Below are 26,446 nucleotides of genomic sequence, written 5' to 3' on the forward strand. Positions count from 1 at the left end.
GGGCTTTTTATGGATATTTTTTTCATGTTAAATAAAAATTAAGGGTTTCAAAGAATATACATTTCTTGTTCTAGATCTTCTTGAACAATGAGGAAAAACATGTAGTCAAAATAAATCTATTCATTTGTTTACTTTTTTATTCCCAGTGTCATAAAATTTTTAGTTTCTCCTATAGGGTTAAATAGGGGAACATGCTCAGGTAGGTAGGCTCAGGAACAATATAGTGTTTTAACAATGAGTTATCACTGCCATCTAGTGCTTAAAAGAATTCTTGCAAAACCTTTGACATTTAGTGCTACAGAAATGTGCACTTGACTTGCCCAGCAGGCATTCTTTGCAACAAACCACAAGAAAAAGTAAATCTGATATTACAAGTAAATCTGATACTTAAAAAAAAATAAAAAAAAATGTTATCATCTATCTGAATTATAAAATATACATTGTGGGCTTCATGTCCTTTTAACTTTTAGAAGCAGCTAAATGCATACAGCATGAAAAGTATGTAAAAAAACATACTACTAAAATGAAATGTATTGTATTTGTATTTATTTATTTGTTTACTATTCTTTCTCTTTAATCCTTAGATATAAGCACGGAGAAAATATGATCTAATAGTCTCATTTAGTTAATTGTCTGTCTCTAAATAGATCATTATATTATATGTATGTGAGTTTGTGAGACTAGATACAAATCACATCAAATACCTTTTACAATCCAAAAGAACAGTTAGTTTTAGTCTCTATTACACATGGTTGAAATACAGACTGTATCACTCCTCTTCAAAGAGAATTCTTACTTTTTCAAATATTTTTAAAATGAAGGACTTTTCTCCAACATTGGTGTGTCCGGTCCACGGCGTCATCCTTACTTGTGGGATATTCTCTTCCCCAACAGGAAATGGCAAAGAGTCCCAGCAAAGCTGGTCACATGATCCCTCCTAGGCTCCGCCCACCCCAGTCATTCTCTTTGCCGTTGCACAGGCAACATCTCCACGGAGATGGTTAAGAGTTTTTTGTAGTTTTATTCTTCTATCAAGTGTTTGTTATTTTAAAATAGTGCTGGTATGTACTATTTACTCTGAAACAGAAAAGGATGAAGATTTCTGTTTGTAAGAGGAAGATGATTTTTAGCAGACAGTAACTAAAATCGATTGCTGTTTCCACACAGGACTGTTGAGATGAAGTAACTTCAGTTGGGGGAAACAGTTAGCAGTCTTTTCTGCTTAAGGTATGACTAGCCATATTTCTAACAAGACCATGTAATGCTGGAAGGCTGTCATTTCCCCTCATGGGGACCGGTAAGCCATTTTCTTAGTTAAACATAAAAGAATAAAGGGCTTCAAAAAGGGCTTAAAAACTGGTAGACATTTTTCTGGGCTAAAACAATTGCTTTACTAGGCATATTATGCAGATTCTAACTAATTATTGGTATTATAATCTTGGGGAACGTTTAGAAAAACGGCAGGCACTGTGTTGGACACCTTTTTCAGATGGGGGCCTTTCTAGTTATAGACAGAGCCTCATTCTGGGACTGTATAGGGGTTAAATGTAAAAACGGCTCCGGTTCCGTTAATTTAAGGGTTAAAGCTCTGAAATTTGGTGTGCAATACTTTTAATGCTTTAAGACACTGTGGTGAAATTTTGGTGAATTTTGAACAATTCCTTCATACTTTTTCACATATTCAGTAATAAAGTGTTTTCAGTTTGAAATTTAAAGTGACAGTAACGGTTTTATTTTAAAACGTTTTTTGTGCTTGGTTGACAAGTTTAAGCCTGTTTAACATGTCTGTACCATCAGATAAGCTATGTTCTATATGTATGAAAGCCAATGTGTCTCCCCATTTAAATTTATGTGATAATTGTGCCATAGTGTCCAAACAAAGTAAGGACAGTAATGCAACAGATAATGATATTGCCCAAGATGATTCCTCAAATGAGGGGAGTAAACATGATACTACATCATCCCCTACTGTGTCTACACCAGTTATGCCCACACAGGAGGCCCCTAGTACATCTAGTGCGCCAATACTTATTACCATGCAACAATTAACGGCTGTAACGGATAACTCCATAGCAAATCTTTTATCCAAAATGCCTACTTATCAGAGAAAGCGCGATTGCTCTGTTTTAAACACTGAAGAGCAAGAGGACGCTGATGATAACTGTTCTGACATACCCTCACACCAATCTCAAGGGGCCATGAGGGAGGTTTTGTCTGATGGAGAAATTTCAGATTCAGGAAAAATTTCTCATCAAGCTGAACCTGATGTTGTGACATTTAAATTTAAATTAGAACATCTCCGCGCACTGCTTAAGGAGGTGTTATCTACTCTGGATGATTGTGACAATTTGGTCATTCCAGAGAAATTATGTAAGATGGACAAGTTCCTAGAGGTTCCGGTGCCCCCCGACGCTTTTCCTATACCCAAGCGGGTGGCGGACATAGTAAATAAAGAGTGGGAAAGGCCCGGCATACCTTTTGTTCCCCCCCCTATATTTAAGAAATTATTTCCTATAGTCGACCCCAGAAAGGACTTATGGCAGACAGTCCCCAAGGTCGAGGGGGCGGTTTCTACTCTAAACAAACGCACTACTATTCCTATCGAAGATAGTTGTGCTTTCAAAGATCCTATGGATAAGAAATTAGAGGGTTTGCTTAAAAAGATTTTTGTACAGCAAGGTTACCTTCTACAACCAATTTCATGCATTGTTCCTGTCACTACGGCAGCGTGTTTCTGGTTCGAGGAACTAGAAAAATCGCTCAGTAAAGAATCTTCGTATAAGGAGGTTATGGACAGAGTTCAAGCACTTAAATTGGCTAACTCTTTTGTTTTAGATGCAGCTTTGCAATTAGCTAGATTAGCGGCGAAAAATTCAGGGTTTGCTGTCGTGGCGCGCAGAGTGCTTTGGCTAAAGTCTTGGTCAGCGGATGTGTCTTCCAAGACAAAATTGCAAAACATTCCTTTCAAAGGTAAAACATTATTTGGACCTGATTTGAAAGAGATTATTTCAGACATCACTGGGGAAAGGGCCACGCCCTCCCACAGGATAGGTCTTTTAAGGCTAATAATAAGCCTAATTTTCGTCCCTTTCGCAGAAACAGACCAGTCTCTAATTCTGTATCCTCTAAGCAAGAGGGTAATACTTCACAACCCAAACCAGCCTGGAAACCAATGCAAGGCTGGAACAAGGGTAAGCAGGCCAAGAAGCCTACCACTGCTACCAAAACAGCATGAAGGGATAGCCCCGATCCGGGACCGGATCTAGTGGGGGGCAGACTTTCTCTCTTTGCTCAGGCTTGGGCAAGAGATGTTCAGGATCCTTGGGCGCAAGAAATAGTTTCTCAAGGTTATCTCCTGGAATTCAAGGAACTACCCCCAAGGGGAAGGTTCCACAGGTCTCAATTATCTTCAAACCAAATAAAGAGACAGGCATTCTTACATTGTGTAGAAGACCTGTTAAAGATGGGAGTGATACATCCAGTTCCAATAAGAGAACAAGGAATGGGATTTTATTCCAATCTGTTCATAGTTCCCAAAAAAGAGGGAACATTCAGACCAATTTTGGATCTAAAGATCCTAAACAAATTTCTCAGGGTACCATCGTTCAAAATGGAAACTATTCGAACGATCCTACCTACTATCCAGGAAAATCAATTTATGACTACCGTGGATTTAAAGGATGCGTACCTACATATTCCTATCCACAAGGAACATCATCAGTTCCTAAGGTTCGCTTTTCTGGACAAGCATTACCAGTTTATGGCACTTCCATTTGGATTAGCCACTGCTCCAAGGATTTTCACAAAGGTACTAGGGTCCCTTCTAGCGGTTCTAAGACCAAGGGGCATTGCAGTAGTACCTTACTTGGACGACATCCTGATTCAAGCGTCGTCCCTGTCAAAAGCAAAGGCTCATACGGACATCGTCCTAGCCTTTCTCAGATCTCACGGATGGAAGGTGAACAAAGAAAAAAGTTCTCTGTCCCCGTCAACAAGAGTTCCCTTCTTGGGAACAATAATAGATTCCTTAGAAATGAGGATTTTTCTGACAGAGGTCAGAAAATCAAAACTTCTAAGCTCTTGTCAAGTACTTCATTCTGTTCCTCGTCCTTCCATAGCGCAGTGCATGGAAGTAATAGGATTGATGGTTGCAACAATGGACATAGTTCCTTTTGCACGAATTCATCTAAGACCATTACAACTGTGCATGCTCAGACAGTGGAATGGGGATTATACAGACTTGTCTCCGACGATTCAAGTAGATCAAAAGACCAGAGATTCACTCCGTTGGTGGCTGACCCTGGACAATCTGTCACAGGGAATGAGCTTCCGCAGACCAGAGTGGGTCTTTGTCGCGACCGACGCCAGCCTAGTGGGCTGGGGCGCGGTCTGGGAATCCCTGAAAGCTCAGGGTCTATGGTCTCGGGAAGAGTCTCTTCTCCCGATAAACATTCTGGAACTGAGAGCGATATTCAATGCTCTCAGAGCTTGGCCTCAACTAGCAAAGGCCAAATTCATAAGGTTTCAGTCAGACAACATGACGACCGTTGCATATATCAATCATCAGGGGGGAACAAGGACTTCCCTGGCGATGAAAGAAGTAACCAAGATAATTCAATGGGCGGAGGATCACTCCTGCCACTTGTCTGCGATCCACATCCCAGGAGTGGAAAATTGGGAAGCGGATTTTCTGAGTCGTCAGACATTCCATCCGGGGGAGTGGGAACTCCATCCGGAAATCTTTGCCCAAATAACTCAATTATGGGGCATTCCAGACATGGATCTGATGGCGTCTCGTCAGAACTTCAAGGTTCCTTGCTACGGGTCCAGATCCAGGGATCCCAAGGCGACCCTAGTAGATGCACTAGTAGCACCTTGGACCTTCAACCTAGCTTATGTATTCCCACTGTTTCCTCTCATCCCCAGGCTGGTAGCCAGGATCAATCAGGAGAGGGCCTCGGTGATCTTGATAGCTCCTGCGTGGCCACGCAGGACTTGGTATGCAGACCTGGTGAATATGTCATCGGCTCCACCATGGAAGCTACCTTTGAGACAGGACCTTCTTGTTCAGGGTCCATTCGAACATCCGAATCTGGTTTCCCTCCAACTGACGGCTTGGAGATTGAACGCTTGATTTTATCAAAGCGTGGGTTTTCAGATTCTGTAATAGATACTCTGATTCAGGCTAGAAAGCCTGTAACTAGAAAAATTTACCATAAAATATGGAAAAAATATATCTGTTGGTGTGAATCTAAAGGATTCCCATGGAACAAGATAAAAATTCCTAAGATTCTATCCTTTCTACAAGAAGGTTTGGAGAAAGGATTATCTGCAAGTTCTCTGAAGGGACAGATCTCTGCTTTATCTGTTTTACTTCACAAAAGACTGGCAGCTGTGCCAGATGTTCAAGCATTTGTTCAGGCTCTGGTTAGGATCAAGCCTGTTTACAGACCTTTGACTCCTCCCTGGAGTCTAAATCTAGTTCTTTCAGTTCTTCAAGGGGTTCCGTTTGAACCCTTACATTCCGTAGATATTAAGTTATTATCTTGGAAAGTTTTGTTTTTGGTTGCAATTTCTTCTGCTAGAAGAGTTTCAGAGTTATCTGCTCTGCAGTGTTCTCCGCCCTATCTGGTGTTCCATGCAGATAAGGTGGTTTTGCGTACTAAGCCTGGTTTTCTTCCGAAAGTTGTTTCCAACAAAAATATTAACCAGGAGATAGTTGTACCTTCTTTGTGTCCGAATCCAGTTTCAAAGAAGGAACGTTTGTTACACAATTTGGACGTAGTCCGTGCTCTAAAATTCTATTTAGAGGCTACTAAAGATTTCAGACAAACATCTTCCTTGTTTGTTGTTTATTCTGGTAAAAGGAGAGGTCAAAAAGCGACTTCTACCTCTCTTTCCTTTTGGCTTAAAAGCATTATCCGATTGGCTTATGAGACTGCCGGACGGCAGCCTCCTGAAAGAATCACAGCTCACTCCACTAGGGCTGTGGCTTCCACATGGGCCTTCAAGAACGAGGCTTCTGTTGACCAGATATGTAAGGCAGCGACTTGGTCTTCACTGCACACTTTTGCCAAATTTTACAAATTTGATACTTTTGCTTCTTCGGAGGCTATTTTTGGGAGAAAGGTTTTGCAAGCCGTGGTGCCTTCCATTTAGGTGACCTGATTTGCTCCCTCCCTTCATCCGTGTCCTAAAGCTTTGGTATTGGTTCCCACAAGTAAGGATGACGCCGTGGACCGGACACACCAATGTTGGAGAAAACAGAATTTATGCTTACCTGATAAATTACTTTCTCCAACGGTGTGTCCGGTCCACGGCCCGCCCTGGTTTTTTAATCAGGTCTGATGAATTATTTTCTCTAACTACAGTCACCACGGTATCATATGGTTTCTCCTATATATATTTCCTCCTGTCCGTCGGTCGAATGACTGGGGTGGGCGGAGCCTAGGAGGGATCATGTGACCAGCTTTGCTGGGACTCTTTGCCATTTCCTGTTGGGGAAGAGAATATCCCACAAGTAAGGATGACGCTGTGGACCGGACACACCGTTGGAGAAAGTAATTTATCAGGTAAGCATAAATTCTGTTTTTGGGTTCTTCCTCTGTATTTTTTTAATCTTGAAGTAGTTTGTAATGTTCCATTTTTATTCCAATCTCTTAATTATTCTTGTAATAGCTGGTTACTTATTGTGTGCCAACAAATGGGCAAATTTACCGGTTTGCGGGCGCACTGTGAATTAGCACTCCCCTTGTAATCTCTTAATACTTTATTCATAGTAGAAGCATTCACACAACCATCTCTTTGTTTTAAACCTGCTTATTGGTTTTATTCCAACAATGCTGCATTCAATTGAGATGGTGCACTTCAAGCAAACCTGGGTTTTATCCTAAATTGACAGCCTGATCTTTTTTTGATGAATGTTCTATTGTGCCAATAGAGGAAAAAGAATAAGAATTGTATCCTAAATATCGTGGTTTGGAGCTAGATTTAAATATCAAAGTTTTAGCTGTGTTTCCAGTCTCTTCCAAGTATTATATTACACCTGAATGTTGCCAGAGGAAAAATATTGATCAATGCCAAAGAAACAAGTGCTGTAGCAGTAGCTTTATTACAATTATTATGTACTTACAACTTGCATCACCACAAGTGGTTTCCATGGCTAGCAATAGTCTCCCATATAATTTCATATGCACATGAATGAGGTCCAAGAGTGGCTTCTTATACCATCTGGGAGGCACTAAAGGATAATAGGCATTCTATCTGTTTATTATATCTCTAAAATGGTCTCTTTGATGTATTTATGGATTTGTACCATATGAAGCTTATATGTTATTATGCTTGTTTTTTTTTTTTTTTTTGTTCATGTATGCCTTGCCTTGAACGTTAATAAAAATATCTTAAAAAAAAAAAAAAAAGGCATGCTCTATTCGAATTACAAATTATATTTTTGGTTTTATGTACCTTTAAAGTTGCATCATAACCCTGAATATAGGTATAATTTAAGGAAGTACATGTAACAGTGATGTTTTATATTTTTAAAATTGTAGCAGTTGCAGGTTTCTTTTTTCTCCAACATAGGTGTGTCCGGTCCACGGCGTCATCCTTACTTGTGGGATATTCTCTTCCCCAACAGGAAATGGCAAAGAGCCCAGCAAAGCTGGTCACATGATCCCTCCTAGGCTCCGCCTACCCCAGTCATTCTCTTTGCCGTTGTACAGGCAACATCTCCACGGAGATGGCTTAGAGTTTTTTAGTGTTTAACTGTAGTTTTTATTATTCAATCAAGAGTTTGTTATTTTGAAATAGTGCTGGTATGTACTATTTACTCAGAAACAGAAAAGAGATGAAGATTTCTGTTTGTATGAGGAAAATGATTTTAGCAACCGTAACTAAAATCCATGGCTGTTCCACACAGGACTGTTGAGAGCAATTAACTTCAGTTGGGGGAACAGTGTGCAGTCTCTTGCTGCTTGAGGTATGACACATTCTAACAAGACGATGTAATGCTGGAAGCTGTCATTTTCCCTATGGGATCCGGTAAGCCATGTTTATTACGATCGTAAATAAGGGCTTCACAAGGGCTTATTAAGACTGTAGACTTTTTCTGGGCTAAATCGATTCATTATTAACACATATTTAGCCTTGAGGAATCATTTTATCTGGGTATTTTGATATAATAATATCGGCAGGCACTGTATTAGACACCTTATTCCTTAGGGGCTTTCCCAAAGCATAAGCAGAGCCTCATTTTCGCGCCGGTTTGGCGCACTTGTTTTTGAGAGGCATGGCATGCAGTCGCATGTGAGAGGAGCTCTGATACTTAGAAAAGACTTTCTGAAGGCGTCATTTGGTATCGTATTCCCCTTTGGGCTTGGTTGGGTCTCAGCAAAGCAGATACCAGGGACTGTAAAGGGGTTAAAGTTTAAAACGGCTCCGGTTCCGTTATTTTAAGGGTTAAAGCTTCCAAATTTGGTGTGCAATACTTTTAAGGCTTTAAGACACTGTGGTGAAATTTTGGTGAATTTTGAACAATTCCTTCATGTTTTTTCGCAATTGCAGTAATAAAGTGTGTTCAGTTTAAAATTTAAAGTGACAGTAACGGTTTTATTTTAAAACGTTTTTGTACTTTGTTATCAAGTTTATGCCTGTTTAACATGTCTGAACTACCAGATAGACTGTGTTCTGAATGTGGGGAAGCCAGAATTCCTATTCATTTAAATAAATGTGATTTATGTGATAATGACAATGATGCCCAAGATGATTCCTCAAGTGAGGGGAGTAAGCATGGTACTGCATCATTCCCTCCTTCGTCTACACGAGTCTTGCCCACTCAGGAGGCCCCTAGTACATCTAGCGCGCCAATACTCCTTACTATGCAACAATTAACGGCTGTAATGGATAATTCTGTCAAAAACATTTTAGCCAAAATGAACACTTGTCAGCGTAAGCGCGGCTGCTCTGTTTTAGATACTGAAGAGCATGACGACGCTGATATTAATATTTCTGAAGGGCCCCTAACCCAGTCTGATGGGGCCAGGGAGGTTTTGTCTGAGGGAGAAATTACTGATTCAGGGAACATTTCTCAACAGGCTGAACCTGATGTGATTGCATTTAAATTTAAGTTGGAACATCTCCGCATTCTGCTTAAGGAGGTATTATCCACTCTGGATGATTGTGACAAGTTGGTCATCCCAGAGAAACTATGTAAAATGGACAAGTTCCTAGAGGTGCCGGGGCTCCCAGAAGCTTTTCCTATACCCAAGCGGGTGGCGGACATTGTTAATAAAGAATGGGAAAGGCCCGGTATTCCTTTCGTCCCTCCCCCCATATTTAAAAAATTGTTTCCTATGGTCGACCCCAGAAAGGACTTATGGCAGACAGTCCCCAAGGTCGAGGGAGCGGTTTCCACTTTAAACAAACGCACCACTATACCCATAGAGGATAGTTGTGCTTTCAAAGATCCTATGGATAAAAAATTAGAAGGTTTGCTTAAAAAGATGTTTGTTCAGCAGGGTTACCTTCTACAACCAATTTCATGCATTGTCCCTGTCGCTACAGCCGCATGTTTCTGGTTCGATGAGCTGATAAAGGCGGTCGATAGTGATTCTCCTCCTTATGAGGAGATTATGGACAGAATCAATGCTCTCAAATTGGCTAATTCTTTCACCCTAGACGCCACTTTGCAATTGGCTAGGTTAGCGGCTAAGAATTCTGGGTTTGCTATTGTGGCGCGCAGAGCGCTTTGGTTGAAATCTTGGTCGGCTGATGCGTCTTCCAAGAACAAGCTACTTAACATTCCTTTCAAGGGGAAAACGCTGTTTGGCCCTGACTTGAAAGAGATTATCTCTGATATCACTGGGGGTAAGGGCCACGCCCTTCCTCAGGATCGGCCTTTCAAGGCAAAAAATAAACCTAATTTTCGTCCCTTTCGTAGAAACGGACCAGCCCAAGGTGCTACGTCCTCTAAGCAAGAGGGTAATACTTCTCAAGCCAAGCCAGCTTGGAGACCAATGCAAGGCTGGAACAAGGGAAAGCAGGCCAAGAAACCTGCCACTGCTACCAAGACTGCATGAAATGTTGGCCCCCGATCCGGGACCGGATCTGGTGGGGGGCAGACTCTCTCTCTTCGCTCAGGCTTGGGCAAGAGATGTTCTGGATCCTTGGGCGCTAGAAATAGTCTCCCAAGGTTATCTTCTGGAATTCAAGGGACTTCCCCCAAGGGGGAGGTTCCACAGGTCTCAGTTGTCTTCAGACCACATAAAAAGACAGGCATTCTTACATTGTGTAGAAGACCTGTTAAAAATGGGAGTGATTCATCCTGTTCCATTAAGAGAACAAGGGATGGGGTTCTACTCCAATCTGTTCATAGTTCCCAAAAAAGAGGGAACGTTCAGACCAATCTTAGATCTCAAGATCTTAAACAAGTTTCTCAAGGTTCCATCGTTCAAGATGGAAACCATTCGAACTATTCTTCCTTCCATCCAGGAAGGTCAATTCATGACCACGGTGGATTTAAAGGATGCGTATCTACATATTCCTATCCACAAGGAACATCATCGGTTCCTAAGGTTCGCATTCCTGGACAAACATTACCAGTTCGTGGCGCTTCCTTTCGGATTAGCCACTGCTCCAAGGATTTTCACAAAGGTACTAGGGTCCCTTCTAGCTGTGCTAAGACCAAGGGGCATTGCTGTAGTACCTTACTTGGACGACATTCTGATTAAAGCGTCGTCCCTTCCTCAAGCAAAGGCTCACACGGACATCGTCCTGGCCTTTCTCAGATCTCACGGATGGAAAGTGAACGTGGAAAAGAGTTCTCTATCCCCGTCAACAAGGGTTCCCTTCTTGGGAACAATTATAGACTCCTTAGAAATGAGGATTTTTCTAACAGAGGCCAGAAAAACAAAACTTCTAGACTCTTGTCGGATACTTCATTCCGTTCCTCTTCCTTCCATAGCTCAGTGCATGGAAGTGATCGGGTTGATGGTAGCGGCAATGGACATAGTTCCTTTTGCGCGCATTCATCTAAGACCATTACAACTGTGCATGCTCAGTCAGTGGAATGGGGACTATACAGACTTGTCTCCGAAGATACAAGTAAATCAGAGGACCAGAGACTCACTCCGTTGGTGGCTGTCCCTGGACAACCTGTCACAAGGGATGACATTCCGCAGACCAGAGTGGGTCATTGTCACGACCGACGCCAGTCTGATGGGCTGGGGCGCGGTCTGGGGATCCCTGAAAGCTCAGGGTCTTTGGTCTCGGGAAGAATCTCTTCTACCGATAAATATTCTGGAACTGAGAGCGATATTCAATGCTCTCAAGGCTTGGCCTCAGCTAGCGAGGGCCAAGTTCATACGGTTTCAATCAGACAACATGACAACTGTTGCGTACATCAACCATCAGGGGGGAACAAGGAGTTCCCTAGCGATGGAAGAAGTGACCAAAATCATTCTATGGGCGGAGTCTCACTCCTGCCACCTGTCTGCTATCCACATCCCAGGAGTGGAAAATTGGGAAGCGGATTTTCTGAGTCGTCAGACATTGCATCCGGGGGAGTGGGAACTCCATCCGGAAATCTTTGCCCAAGTCACTCAGCTGTGGGGCATTCCAGACATGGATCTGATGGCCTCTCGTCAGAACTTCAAAGTTCCTTGCTACGGGTCCAGATCCAGGGATCCCAAGGCGGCTCTAGTGGATGCACTAGTAGCACCTTGGACCTTCAAACTAGCTTATGTGTTCCCGCCGTTTCCTCTCATCCCCAGGCTGGTAGCCAGGATCAATCAGGAGAGGGCGTCGGTGATCTTGATAGCTCCTGCGTGGCCACGCAGGACTTGGTATGCAGATCTGGTGAATATGTCATCGGCTCCACCTTGGAAGCTACCTTTGAGACGAGACCTTCTTGTTCAGGGTCCGTTCGAACATCCGAATCTGGTTTCACTCCAGCTGACTGCTTGGAGATTGAACGCTTGATTTTATCGAAGCGAGGGTTCTCAGATTCTGTTATCGATACTCTTGTTCAGGCCAGAAAGCCTGTAACTAGAAAGATTTACCACAAAATTTGGAAAAAATATATCTGTTGGTGTGAATCTAAAGGATTCCCTTGGGACAAGGTTAAGATTCCTAGGATTCTATCCTTCCTTCAAGAAGGATTGGAAAAAGGATTATCTGCAAGTTCCCTGAAGGGACAGATTTCTGCCTTGTCGGTGTTACTTCACAAAAAACTGGCTGCTGTGCCAGATGTTCAAGCCTTTGTTCAGGCTCTGGTTAGAATTAAGCCTGTTTACAAACCTTTGACTCCACCTTGGAGTCTCAATTTAGTTCTTTCAGTTCTTCAGGGGGTTCCGTTTGAACCCTTGCATTCCGTTGATATTAAGTTATTATCTTGGAAAGTTTTGTTTTTAGTTGCAATTTCTTCTGCCAGAAGAGTTTCAGAATTATCTGCTCTGCAGTGTTCTCCTCCTTATCTGGTGTTCCATGCAGATAAGGTGGTTTTACGTACTAAACCTGGTTTTCTTCCAAAAGTTGTTTCTAACAAAAACATTAACCAGGAGATTATCGTACCTTCTCTGTGTCCGAAACCAGTTTCAAAGAAGGAACGTTTGTTGCACAATTTGGATGTTGTTCGCGCTCTAAAATTCTATTTAGATGCTACAAAGGATTTTAGACAAACATCTTCCTTGTTTGTTGTTTATTCCGGTAAAAGGAGAGGTCAAAAAGCAACTTCTACCTCTCTCTCTTTTTGGATTTAAAGCATCATCAGATTGGCTTACGAGACTGCCGGACGGCAGCCTCCCGAAAGAATCACAGCTCATTCCACTAGGGCTGTGGCTTCCACATGGGCCTTCAAGAACGAGGCTTCTGTTGATCAGATATGTAGGGCAGCGACTTGGTCTTCACTGCACACTTTTACCAAATTTTACAAGTTTGATACTTTTGCTTCTTCTGAGGCTATTTTTGGGAGAAAGGTTTTGCAAGCCGTGGTGCCTTCCATTTAGGTGACCTGATTTGCTCCCTCCCTTCATCCGTGTCCTAAAGCTTTGGTATTGGTTCCCACAAGTAAGGATGACGCCGTGGACCGGACACACCTATGTTGGAGAAAACAGAATTTATGTTTACCTGATAAATTACTTTCTCCAACGGTGTGTCCGGTCCACGGCCCGCCCTGGTTTTTTAATCAGGTCTGATAATTTATTTTCTTTAACTACAGTCACCACGGTACCATATGGTTTCTCCTATGCAAATATTCCTCCTTAACTTTCGGTCGAATGACTGGGGTAGGCGGAGCCTAGGAGGGATCATGTGACCAGCTTTGCTGGGCTCTTTGCCATTTCCTGTTGGGGAAGAGAATATCCCACAAGTAAGGATGACGCCGTGGACCGGACACACCGTTGGAGAAAGTAATTTATCAGGTAAACATAAATTCTGTTTTTTTTCTTATTTGATCAAATTTAAATTTATAATAATTTTCCTTTGTATCAATGATAAAAGGATTTGGCTAATCTTGCTAGCAGGGTCTTTAGCATTTTTTGAAGCCCTGGGCAAGGCCCAACCCCCTTATTTCCCTTTCCCTTTATAGCCTGCTCCTGTCCCAACATTCAGTGTGTCCTATATAAAGAGTAACACTATATATTACACCTCTTGATACCATCAAATGTTTTTGTAAATTAACTACAGGATGTACATTGCCCTTTCTCATACTCTCACCCTTTATGACAGTGTTGGGGCCTATGGGCTGGCCTGCTTGCTAGTAATGATAGAATGCATGTATATAATGTTATGTGTACATTTGTTGTCGGAGAATCACCATTATTAAGCTGTTGTGTATTCATGATTTCATTTCTTCATTTACAGAACCAGGAACTGCAAGATGATACAGTTCTAAATAAAATCATGTTAGCAGATCCTGACCAGTTTCAGATACCAGACCTATGTGCTGAAGAGTTGGCAGTAATCCTTGGAATTTGGTAAGCCATAATTATGAGCATTGACACATATATAATATATGTATGTTAGGACTACACTACAATACCACCTTAAAAGGATACTAAGCACTCGTGCACCTCCCTCTAATCATGGGTGCTGCCTTAATGAAACCTAGGTTACACTGCAGGTATCTGAAGGAGAGTTTCTGCACATGTCAGTAATAAAATGAAGTAAAAGATTTAAACATGGCGGCACCAATGACTAGAGGAAGGAGTTAAATAATCTCACTACTTTGCTTATACAATGTATTTAGCATTTAATGTCCTTTTAACACCTTGGGAACTTCCCTACTGAACCCCACCGAAAGTCTCACGCCTCTTTCCCAATAAACTCCTCAGAAACACTCCCTTCCACTATGATATACCCCACCTGTAATGCAGTACCACATTCTCCTTTAGAGGTCATTGCAAGCAGCTTTTCTGTGTTGCCTCTAAAAGAAGGCGTTTCAAAGGGTATTTATGTTTTTTGAAAAACTAATTTTCTTAACCTGTGCCCCAATAGCCACTGAAACAGAGGCATTTGTATTATCAGCTAGTGAGTATTAGTAGGAAGTATAGTAACAGTATTATTTTTTATTTAAATTAAATATAAGAGAAATTATATAATTACATAATTATAAAAAATATAAATACTATTATCTGTCTGTCTTTCTGTATGTGTATATATATCTCAATGTATATATATATATATATATATATATATATATATATATATATATATATATATATATATATATATATGTTAGTCTGTCTGGGGTTAACTTTCGAAGTCCCAGTAAACTGTGAGTTTTGCAGGGTCGTACAATATGTAGCCAGTCCGGTTTGAGAGTGCAGTCCATTTGCGTGTGTGTGTGTATATATACAGTGTATATATATATATATATATATATATGTATATATATATATATACACACACACACACACATAAACTTTGGTGAAAGAAGAGGCACTCACAGGTCTTAATAGTTTCATAAAATTACAAACTTTATTGTAGTTAGTTATTCATCAATTGGTACAGTCAACGTTTCGGTCCTCGCAGGGACCTTTGTCAAGACTGTATCTTAAATATAGTTGAAGCTTATGAAAAAATAAAAAGACATAAGGAAAATGGCTCAAATTGTAGTATATTAATGGACTAGAAAGGGTTGACACGTTACAAACAAAAGCAGTTACACTCATATGTGATAACCCAAGATTGCAGTTCTGTTCTTTTTAATCTAGGCACACTCGGCAAGGTCATTTACCTCTGTCAGTATTAAAAGATTGTGGATTTGTTTACCTGTCCTTTCCTTTTTGTGAGTTTGAGCAGTTTGAGTGTAGGTTACCTTTGTAGTTTTGTCCTTCCTGTCACCTTATGTTGGGTGCAGGAAACTTTATACAGGACTATTCTGTATTACATACGCGTTTCGCAGTATTTGTATAACTGCGCAATTTTTTTTTTTATAGCTTTCATATCTTATTTTTATTATTATTATACTTTATTTATGAAGCGCCATCATAGTCTGCAGTGCTGTCCATGGATATAGTTTATTTAAATAAAACAATAATATAAAACTTCTAAGACACAGGACAAAATTTACAAACACATACAGGAGGAATTGAGGGCCCTATTCCCATGGGAACTTACAATCTAGAAGGGAAGGGGGTTGAGAAACAGGAGGTGAGGACTGCAAGATTGAGAAAGATGTTAATGCAGAGTTAGAGGAGGGAAATGTTGTTAGGTAAGATAAATATTATTGAGTTAGGTGGTAGGCTTTTCTGAACAGAAAAGTCTCCAGAGAGCATTTAAAGGAAGAAAGATTAGGGCAAAGCCTGACAGCATGAGGGAGAGTGTTCCAGAGGATAGGTGCTGCATGACAGAAGTCCTGCAGTCTAGCATGAGAGGAGGGTGATAGTTTCAGATGCAAGGAGCAGGTCATTGTTGGATCTTAGTGGGCGGGCTGGAGTATACTTGTTGATTAGAGAGGATAGGTAGAGGGGAGCGGTGTTGGTGAGCGCTTTGTATGCAAGGGTGAGAATTTTGAATTTAATTCTGCTGTGTATGGGGAGCCAATGAAGGGACTCGCAGAGAGGTTCAGCAGATAAATAGCGACGGGAAAGGTGGATCAGCCTGGCAGAGGCATTTAGGATGGATTGAAGGTGGGGCGGGGGGAGAGGCAGGAAAGAGGAAGGCCAGTAACTCAAGGCAGTAGTCAAGTCGGGAAATAACAATGGAGTGGATTATTTGCTTAGTGGTGTTAGCGCACAGAAAAGGTTGAATCTTGGAAGTGTTGCGTAGATGGTTGCGGCAGTATGTAGAAAGCGATTGGATATGGGGGGCGAAGGATAGATTTGAGTCAAGTATAATTCCGAGGCAGTGAACTTGGGGCGATGGGGAAATGGTGATGCCGTCAACAGGGATAAAGAAGTCACAAGTCGGCGTAGAGCTTAAGGGGGGGGGGGGATATGAAGGAGCTCAGTCTTGGACATGTTAATCTTTAGGTGGTGAGAGGCCATCCAGGAAGAAATACCAGATAAGCAGTCGCTGACATGAGAAAGGACAGAGGGAGAGAGAGCAGGGGTGGAGAGGTCGATCTGGGTGTCATCAGCATAGAGGTGATATTTGAAGCCATAACTGTTGATCAGTTTACCCAACGAATTAGTATAGATGGAGAAGAGTAGAGGACCCAGAACAAATCCTTGAGGTACTCCAACAGACAGAGGCATTGGAGAGGCGGAGTCGCCGGCATATGACACAGAAAAAGACCTGTGAGAAAGATAAGAGGGAATCTAGGAAAGGGCAGTGTCACAGAGGCTAAATGAGGTGAGGGTCTGTAGGTGGAGGGGGTCGTCAACTGTGTCGAAGGCAGCTGAGAGGTGAAGTAAGATGAGTATAGAGTAGTGTCCAATATTTTTAGCAGAGAGAAGATAGTAACCTTGGTAAGGGCAGTTTCAGTTTAGTGTTTGGGGCGGAATCCGGATTTCAGGGGGTCAAGCAAGGAGTTGGCAGGCAGGAATTGGGTTAGGCGATTGTAAACTAGTTTTTCAAGGAGTTTTGATGTTAGTGGAAGCAGTGATATGGGGCGGTAGCTTTCAGGAGAATTAGGGTCCAGGGAGGGTTTTTTGAGTATGGGAGTGACTTTTGCATGTTTGAAAGAAGATGGGAATGAGCCGAGAGAGAGAGAGGTTGAAGATGTGGGTAAGAGCAGGAGTAAGGGTGGAAGATAGGGAGGGTATTAGATGGGAAGGAATAGGGTCGAGTGGGCAGGTAGTGAGGCGTGAGGAAGATAGTAAGGAAGAAACTTCATTCTCAGTGGCTGGGTGGAAGATGCAGAGGGAGTAACTGGGCCTGTTGATGGAATATTGCAGGTTGGTGTTGGGATGTTGCTTCGGATAGTATATGTTTTGTTTAAGAAGTAGTCTGCCAGGTCTTGAGCACTAAAGACAGATGGAGGGGGTGGAGCAGGAGGGTAGAGGAGAGAGTTATAGGTGGAGAAGAGTCGTTTAAGGTTTGAGGAAAGAGTAGATATAAGAGAAGAGAAGTAGGCTTGCTTGGCTAAGGGCAGAAGTGTATGAACGAAGAATAAACTTATAGTGTATGAAGTCAGGTTCAGAGTGAGTTTGCTCCAGACACACTCAGCAGTATGGGAGCATTTTTGCAAATAGCGTGTTTGCTGAGAGTGCAGGGCTGCAACTGACGGCATGATGTTTTGCGCAGCTGGGGAGGTACAAGTGTGTCTAGTGCAGAGGACAGCGTTTTGTTATAGCGGGCTGTTGCGAAATCAGGGTAGGTTATAGTGGAAGTGTGAAGGAGAAGATCTTGAATAATTTTTGAAAATTGGAGCGGATCCACAGCATGTAGATTTCTACAGGTGCAGGGGTGGGTTGGAGGAGTGGGTTTAGCTGTTGCATTAACATTATAGGTGACCAGGCGATGGTCAGAAATGGGAAAAGGGCGACAGGTGAGGTCAGATATAGAACAGCGGTAGGAAAATACCAGGTCGATGGAGTATCCATCACAGTGGGTAGGGAATAGGGGGGATGTGAGAGACCGAAGGAGGATGTGAGTGAAAGAAGTTTAGAGGCAGCCGGGGCAGATGGGTTGTCAATGGGAATATTGAAGTCCCCAAGGATTAGGGTTGGTATCTTTGTAGAGAGAAAGTGAGGAAGCCAGGCGGCAAAGTTGTCAAGGAAATGGGAGGTAGGTCCAGGAGGGCGATAGATGACTGCCACTTTGAGGGAGAGGGGGGAGAACAGGCGAATGCAGTGGACTTCAGAGGAGGAGAAAGAGAGAGATGGGATTGGAGGTAGGTACTGATAAGTGCAGGAGGGGGAGAGCAGGATCCCAACACCGCCGCCATGTTTCTCATCTGGCCTAGGGGTATGGCTAAAGTGAAGACCACCATGTGTGAGAGCAGCAGTGGAAACGGTGTCGGAAGGAGATAGCCAGGTGTCGGTAATTACTTTAAGGGTGAAAGCATTTGAAATAAACAGGTCATGAATGGTTGTAATTTTGTTGCACACAGAGTGAGAGTTCCATAGTGTGCAAGTGAAAGGAGTGTGTGTGTATGGGATGCATTTGAAGTAAATGAGGTTATATGTGTTGCTTTTATTAATGTTTCTATGAGGAGTGCGTGATTGGGTAATGGTGAGAATGAGGGTGGGCCCAGGATTTGGAGAGATGTCACCTGATGCCAATAGCAGCAAGAAAGTAAGAGTAGGTGAGAATGAGATTTATAGCAGTGGGGGCATTTATGTGAGGTTTTGCAGTTTAGTGACAAAGATTTTAAAATAGAAAGTAGTTCATAAGAGCTAAGGTAAGGAGAAGAAAGGAAAGGAGAGAGGGGCCTATATAAACTGCATGTGGAGAAGGGTAAGGTATGAGCATGTGAGCATGCCTGTGGAATAGGCATGATGCTGTTAAAAGGAAAAGCATTTCTGAAAACATAGCAGAATTTAAAGTTCAAAATTTTGGTTTGAAATGAAAATATTTAGCCTGCCTCAAATCTTCTTCATATCTTGTTCAATTCTTGTCTAATTCTCAATGCTGCCACTTAAAGATGTCACTTAGAGAGATGGCAGCTTAGAGATGTGTTCTCTGCAAATGCTTTCCCTAAAGCTGATCTTAAATATATAGGGCTTCTGCAGACAGCTGAGTTAAATCAATTAACTGAGTGGAGACAGGGAGATGAGTGACACACAGGTGAGACAATTAAGAACTAAAAGTAGATCAAAGGGATAGATTCACATAAAACAAAATTGGGTGGGGATTAGTAAATTAATTAATTTAAAATATTAGGAAATGCAAATGCTGGGGACAGGATGTGATTAGATACAGGCATAGAAGGAAGTTTAGATGGGGGACATACCATAGAATAAGTTATAAAGCAGTGTTAAAAAAGATCCAGGAAGAGACGGCAGTTTAGATGGGGGACATACCTGAAAGTAAATGAAATAGCAGGGTTAGTTTAGGCTTGAATAAGTAGCATTCTGTCCTGTTTGTAAATTTTTATTTACATTACCTCTGCTGGTTAAAAGGATGATGCTTTCTTTTTTATTGTTTCTTTATTGTATTATACCTTGTACATGACACTCATTAACAAAATGTTCAATATTTCCCAGTGTTTCATATGTCTTTTGTAATATTCAAAAACAATTAAACAGAAATAAAATGAAGTGCAAAACAATATGTGGAATAGTCACAGCAGGTAAAACTTGCAATGAAAAGTAGTCCTTTTAATTATTCCTACTCTGACCTGGCTATCAAGATGACATTGACTGCTATAATGTATATGAGCCAGAGAAAGAGAGATATCTGTTCCATTTAGCATAAAGCAGCTCTACCAGACAAACATCACCCATAAGGTAGGGGGATTGGGAAAGAAGCAAAAATACTAGATGTTGAAGTATAAAAGAGACATGAATAGGAAATGCTGGAGGTAAAAAGAAGAAAGGAGACAGGGGGTCAGCCTATTATTTAACTATAGGGATAATGTTTAGCTAATCATTTACTTCCAAACGGAAAGTATTTGCTCCGATTAGAATTTAATATTGTAAAAGAGGCCATTTTGTTAGTTTTGAAGTAGTGATATTCTTCCAAGGACAAAAGTTTGTTGGTTTTATCCCTCCGTTCTCCTACAGTTGGATTCTTAGGGGATTTCTAGATTGTAAATTCCCACGGGAATAGGGCCCTCAATCCCTCCTGTATGTGCTTTTACAAGTCTTGTATTGTTTTATTTAAATGAATTGTATCCATGGACAGTGCTGCGGAATATATTGGCGCTTCATAAATAAAGTATAATAATAATAAAATAAATAATTTCAATTTATGAGCTATTAGTAATTTTGCGCGATTTAGTCCGATTCTAAATAGGTTAAGCCTTAGCTTGGCAAGTGCATAATAAAAAGAGAATGCTTATTCTGAATTTCAAATAAGCAGTATATTTTTTGTGACTAATTTATTTTCACCTTTTGCCAGTCCATTGTATCATGTGACAGCCATCAGCCATTCAAAGACTTGTATAGGTATACACTGTCAACTGGGGCCTCAGAATGCAAATAAAAAGTCTGTGCACAATTTGATGATGGAAGTAAATTAGAAATTATCATAAAACTGCAAGCTCTATCTGAATCATGAAAGTTTAATTTTAACATCTAAAGTTAGTTCTCTTTAGATGCTTTTAAACTTATTATAGAAGAAAACAAATAACACCAAATGACAGGCAAAATCGCATAAGGAAATTTCCAGAAAGAACTAATCTACCCAGCGGCAACCTTCTTTTTCCACAAGCCTTTGAATTTGTGAAGTGCTAAAAGAAAAATAGCCCTATCTTCTCCGGGTAAAAGATGCATTTTCTGTTCGGAGTTCCCTTTGATTAGGAGTTTTCCATGTGCTCATGCACATGGAATAACCTGTGGTTTGGCGCAATCCTAAGTGGGGATTTGTTTCTTTTGCTGGACTTATGTAACCCTTTCAGCACCATAGGAAGAATGACATGCCTCTATTAATCTTACCAGCTTTTCTTTTTTAAGAAAAATGTATCATACACTTATAATCCAATGCAGTAACATATTACTATACTGAGGTGCACTTTGACACTTTTAACCAACCTCTGTAAAGAAATATTTGTACTATTCACACTATGTTAAAATGGACATAAATGGTCTAATGTGCATACAATTATCTGTACTACTAGGAAAGTGCAGCACTACACCGTCAATCGTGAACTTGCTCCAAGTGGTGCGTGCCTTCTCCTTAACATACCTAGATATGCTTTTCAACAAAGCCAGTGTTCTCAAAATGTTGCCAGCCGGGTGGCATTATGAAGTAGCTGGGTGGGGGGCAGTGTAATATTTTCTAATATTGTATCATTTTCTGCTATCCAAAACACAAATGTATTTAGTAATAACTTGTGCAATAAAAATATATATATATATTTTTATATTAGCTAATTTTAGCTTTATATTGGCTAAAATTTTAGCCGTTTGGTCACTGGTCAGTAAAATCAGCCGGGTGGTGCACTCGCTAAAAAGGCCCTGGGAAGAATACTGAAAGCATACAAGAACAAAGTAAATTTGATTTATAGAAAAATGGAAAAGTCTCTTAAAATTGCTTTCTCTGTCGGAACCATAAATGTTTAATTTTCACTTTCACGTCCCTTTAACAACCTATTAAGTACAAAAATGCTCAAAGGTTTCCATACCCAGCGTTTTTCCGGCACTATACAAATAAATGATGATAATAATAATAGTAGCCAAATTCAAAATCCTAAACCTTGCCTAAAAAGCTCTATGTAAAATGGTATCCCTTACATCTCTCACTGTTTCTAAGTATTTCCTTAAAGGGACAGTCAACACCAGAATGTTTGTTGTTTAAAAAGAAAGATAATCTGTTTATTACCCATTCCCCAGTTGTGCATAACCAACACTGTTATAGAAATACACTTTTTACCTCTGTGATTATCTTGTATCTAAACCTCTGCAAACTGCCCCCTTGTTTGTTGTTTTGACAGACTTGCATTTTAGCCAATCAATCCTCACTCCAGGGTCTACAAAATTAGCATATGAACCTCCTAGGTTTAGCTTTCAACTAAGAATACCAAAAGAACAAAGCAAAATTGTTGATAAAAGTAAATTGGAAAGTTGTTTAAAATGACATGCCCTATTTAAATCATGAAAGTTTTTTTGGACTTGACTGGTACTTAAAGGGACAGTCTAGGCCAAAATAAACATTCATGATTGAGATAGAGCATGTAATTTTAAACAATTTTCCAATTTACTTTTATCACCAATTTTGCTTTGTTTTCTTGGTATTCTTAGTTGAAAGCTTAACCTAGGAGGTTCATATGCTAATTTCTTAGACCTTGAAGCCCACCTCTTGAATGCATTTTAACAGTTTTTCACCACTAGAGGGTGTTAGTTCACGTATTTCATATAGATAACTTCACGTGCACGAGCACAGTGTTATCTGGGAGCAGGCACTGATTGGCTAGACTGCAAGTCTGTCAAAAGAACTGAAAAAAGGGGCAGTTTGCAGAGGCTTAGATACAAGATAATCACAGAGGTTAAAAGTATATTATTATAACTGTGTTGGTTATGCAAAACTGGGGAATTTAAAACAATAAAAATTCTGGCGTAGACTGTCCCTTTAAAGGGACAGTCTAGTCAAAATTAAACTTTCATGATTCAGATTCGACATGGAATTTTAAAGAACTTTCCAATTTACTTTTATCATCAAATTTGCTTTGTTCTCTTGATATTTTTTTGTTGAAAGCTAAACCTAGGTAGGCTCTTATGCTAATTTCTAAGCCCTTGAAGGCCGCCTCTTATCTCAGTGCATCTGACAGGTTTTTACAGCTAGATAGCGCTAGTTCATATGTGCCATATAATAACATTGTGCTCACTCCTGTGGAGTTATTTATTAGTTAGCACTGATTGGCTAAAATGCAAGGCTGTCAAAAGAACTGAAATAAGGGGGAAGTCTGCAGAGGCTTAGATACACAAGGTATTCACAGAGGTAAAAAGTGTATTAATATAACTGTGTTGGTTATGCAAAATAAAGGGATTATCTATCTTTTTAAACTATAAAAATTCTGGTGTAGACTGTCCCTTTAAGGTTTCATGTCACAGTCGGAAAATTGTGGATTTTACAGTACAGAAAATTGAAAGAGCTCATAACAGGCTTCTCAAACCTAACCTTGCCACATATCTCTCCAGATTTGCAGTTTGTTTTATTTTCCACAGAACACAAAGAATGGATATTTTGTTAAAATAATGGCAGTAGCAAGCCTGTCTTCTCTAGACTGAAGTCCAGATTGACCCCTCCAAATAAGGAAAGTTGTGGAAACAGTTTGACCATTGAAAAACTATTGCAGCACACAAGGTGTTAATATGTTCTAATAGCCTTTAGATTCAGTTGATATTTTAAGATTTTTGAAGACTGCAGAAAAATGTTGCAATTATTGTGATTGTTTGTAATGATGTTATTTCTTATATATTATTTTTATTCTGCCCCTCTTTGGCTCTCTTTCATCAAGGAAATTTACCTATTTTTTGGAGCTTATCTTAGTTCCTTTTAGTACACTTATTTCAATTAAAGGGACACTGAACCCAAATTTTTTTCTTTCGTGATTCAGATAGAGCTTGACATTTTAAACAACTTTCTAATTTACTCCTATTATCAAATTTTCTTCATTCTCTTGGTATCTTTATTTGAAATGCAAGAATGTAAGTTTAGATGCTGGCCCATTTTTGGTGAACAACCTGGGTTGTACTTGCTGATTGGTGGATAAATTAATCCACCAATAAAAAAGTGCTTTCCAGAGTTCTGAACCAAAAAAAGCTTAGATGCCTTCTTTTTCAAATAAAGATAGCAAGAGAACGAAGAAAAATTGATAATAGTTGTAAATTAGAAAGTTGCTTAAAATGGCATGCTTTATCTGAATCACGAAAGAAAAAAAAAATTGGGTTCAGTGTCCCTTTAACATTTAATTTTTTTTTTTTTTTTTTATATAAATCTGTAGATACCTTTTTCTTATTTAATTAATTATTATTCTTCAGGTTATGCACCTTGTTGTGGGCATTTTCTAACCCTAGCTACAGCCATTATGGCAAGAAAAATACATTTTTCCATTTTCCCTTCAGACAATATCGCTCTTTATTTTCACAACCTTGCAACATACAAATTGGCGAGATTAAAAAGTGAATATTGCATAAATATATGAGAACTACGAATATATACAGGCCAATTGAGATTTAATACAATAAGGCATTTCCAGACAACTTATTCGCATATATTAAAGACTTTTGAATGATCATGAGTCAGTTTGTTCACACATATGAAAAGTTGCGACTTTATTGGCGCATAACCTTTCATAAATATTGTGATATTTATTTGTGAGGTTTTCTTTGATGACAAACGTGAGAATTTTGTTATTCTCACTTTGATAAAGTTTTCCCATAGAATAGTCTTTATTTTTTTTATTTATTTTTACAAAAAATAAGAACCGTCAATGTGAAACCTGACGATTCCTTAAAGGGACAGTAAAGTCAAAATTAAACATAAATGGATTGGATAGAGCATGACAATTTAAACATCTTTCCAATTCACTTCTGTTATCTAGTTTGCTTATATCTCTTTGTATCCTTTGTTAAAGAGTAATACTAGGTGAGCTGAGGAGCGTGCATGCATCTTTAGCCATCAGGCATCACAGTTTGCAACAATGTTTATAACAATTTTATACATAGTCGCTGCTATAGAATGCTAAAGACACATGCACACCCCCAAGCTCCTAAGAGCCAACATATCTTTACTTTTGAACAATGGATACCAAGAGAATAATGTTAATTTGGTAATAGAAGTACATTTGTGTAAAATAAAATGCTTTGTATGAATCATGAGTTTAATTTGACTTTACTTTCCCTTTAATAACTTAAAGATGATGTACATCTTTTAGTATTACATTTCTTGGTGAAGGACACAGCCAAGTAACATGGAACCCTTGTAGAAAATGGTGGGTGGGAATAATTTCTGAAACAGAAGAATATAATAAACCAAGTTTATAGTTTGAATGGGAAAATCTAGAAATTGTATTAGAGATATTGAAGTACAAGTGTGTCTTAGGGGTCAATTTATTATGGGCCCAATTCACCCTGTCTCCGTGCGAGCCTTCAGGTTCGTCGGAAACAGGAGTTAAGAAGTAACGGTCTATAGACCGCTGCTCCTTAACTCATATGCCACCTCTGAGACAGCGTACAGCAATCCGCTCCGATTCTATACGATCGGGCTGATTGACACCCCCTGCTAGTGGCCGATTGGCCGCAAATCTGCAGGGGGCGGTATTGTACAAGCAGTTCACTAGAGCTGCTTGCGCAATGCTGAATATAGACAGCGTATGCTGTCCGCATTCAGCGATGTCTGTCGGACATGATATGCTTCAGCGTATCATGTCCACCAGACTTTAATAAATTGTCCCCCAAGACTTGTCCATAAATGTGTTACTTTTTGGTCTGGCATGAACATTGTTTTGTGCAATGCAGAAAATGTAAAGTAGATTAAAGTGAGTGGTGGTTGAGGATCCACTGAGATTGTTTCCTGGGAGCGAGTGATCTAAATTGTGAATGGGATCCTATAGTTGCCTCCTGGTCAGATAAATTCCCAGTCCATAGATGCCACCTCCTCCTCTGCTGCATCCTGCTTGATTAAAGGGACACTCAGGTCAAAATTAAACTTTCATGATTCAGATAGAGCATGCAATTTTAAACAGCTTTCCAATTTACTTCCATTAACAAAATGTGCACAGTTGTTTTATATTTACACTTTTTGAGTCACCAGCTCCTACTGAGCATGTGCAAGAATTCACAGACTATACGTATATGCATTTGTGAAGGCTTATGGCTGTCACATGATACAGGAGGAGGGGAAATAGACATAACTTTGAAATTTGTCAGAAAAAAAAAAAACAATTTGACCCATTTGAAAATTCAGAGTAAATGCTATTACATTGTCTTGTTATCATTCATTTGTTGATTATGCAAATGTACTGTATTTACTGGTTCTTTATAGGGACATGAAACCCAAAATTTTTCTTTCATGATTTAGGTAGAACATACAATTTTAAACAACTTCTCAGTTTACTTCTATTATCAAATTTGTTTAATTCTCTTGGTCTCATTTGTTGAAGAAGCAGCAATGCACTACTGGTTTCTAACTGAACACATGGGTGAGCCAATGACAATAGGTATATATATATATATATATATATATATATATATATATATATATATATATATATATATATATGCAGCCACCAATCAGCAGCTATGGTAGGTTCTTTGCTGCTCCTGAGCTTACCTAGATAAACCATTCAGCAAATAATAACAAGAGAAGGAAGCAAATTAAATAATAGAAGTACATTGGAAAGTTGTTTAAAATTGTATTCTCTATCTGAATCGTGAATGTCTAATTATGACTATACTGT

At 39.9% G+C, this 26,446-nt stretch overlaps 1 protein-coding gene across 1 annotated transcript in view; it reads left to right on the forward strand.

The window, feature by feature from the left end:
- Positions 1-26,446, forward strand: part of TTC27 (tetratricopeptide repeat domain 27) — a 1,013,239-nt gene that overhangs the window by 445,732 nt on the left and 541,061 nt on the right. The window contains exon 9 of the mRNA XM_053711856.1: positions 13,858-13,970. Coding sequence (XP_053567831.1) covers positions 13,858-13,970 — 113 coding nt within the window. The remainder of the gene's footprint in view (positions 1-13,857; positions 13,971-26,446) is intronic.

This window comes from Bombina bombina, chromosome 4 (assembly GCF_027579735.1).
Source record: "Bombina bombina isolate aBomBom1 chromosome 4, aBomBom1.pri, whole genome shotgun sequence".
Lineage (NCBI taxonomy): Eukaryota > Metazoa > Chordata > Amphibia > Anura > Bombinatoridae > Bombina > Bombina bombina.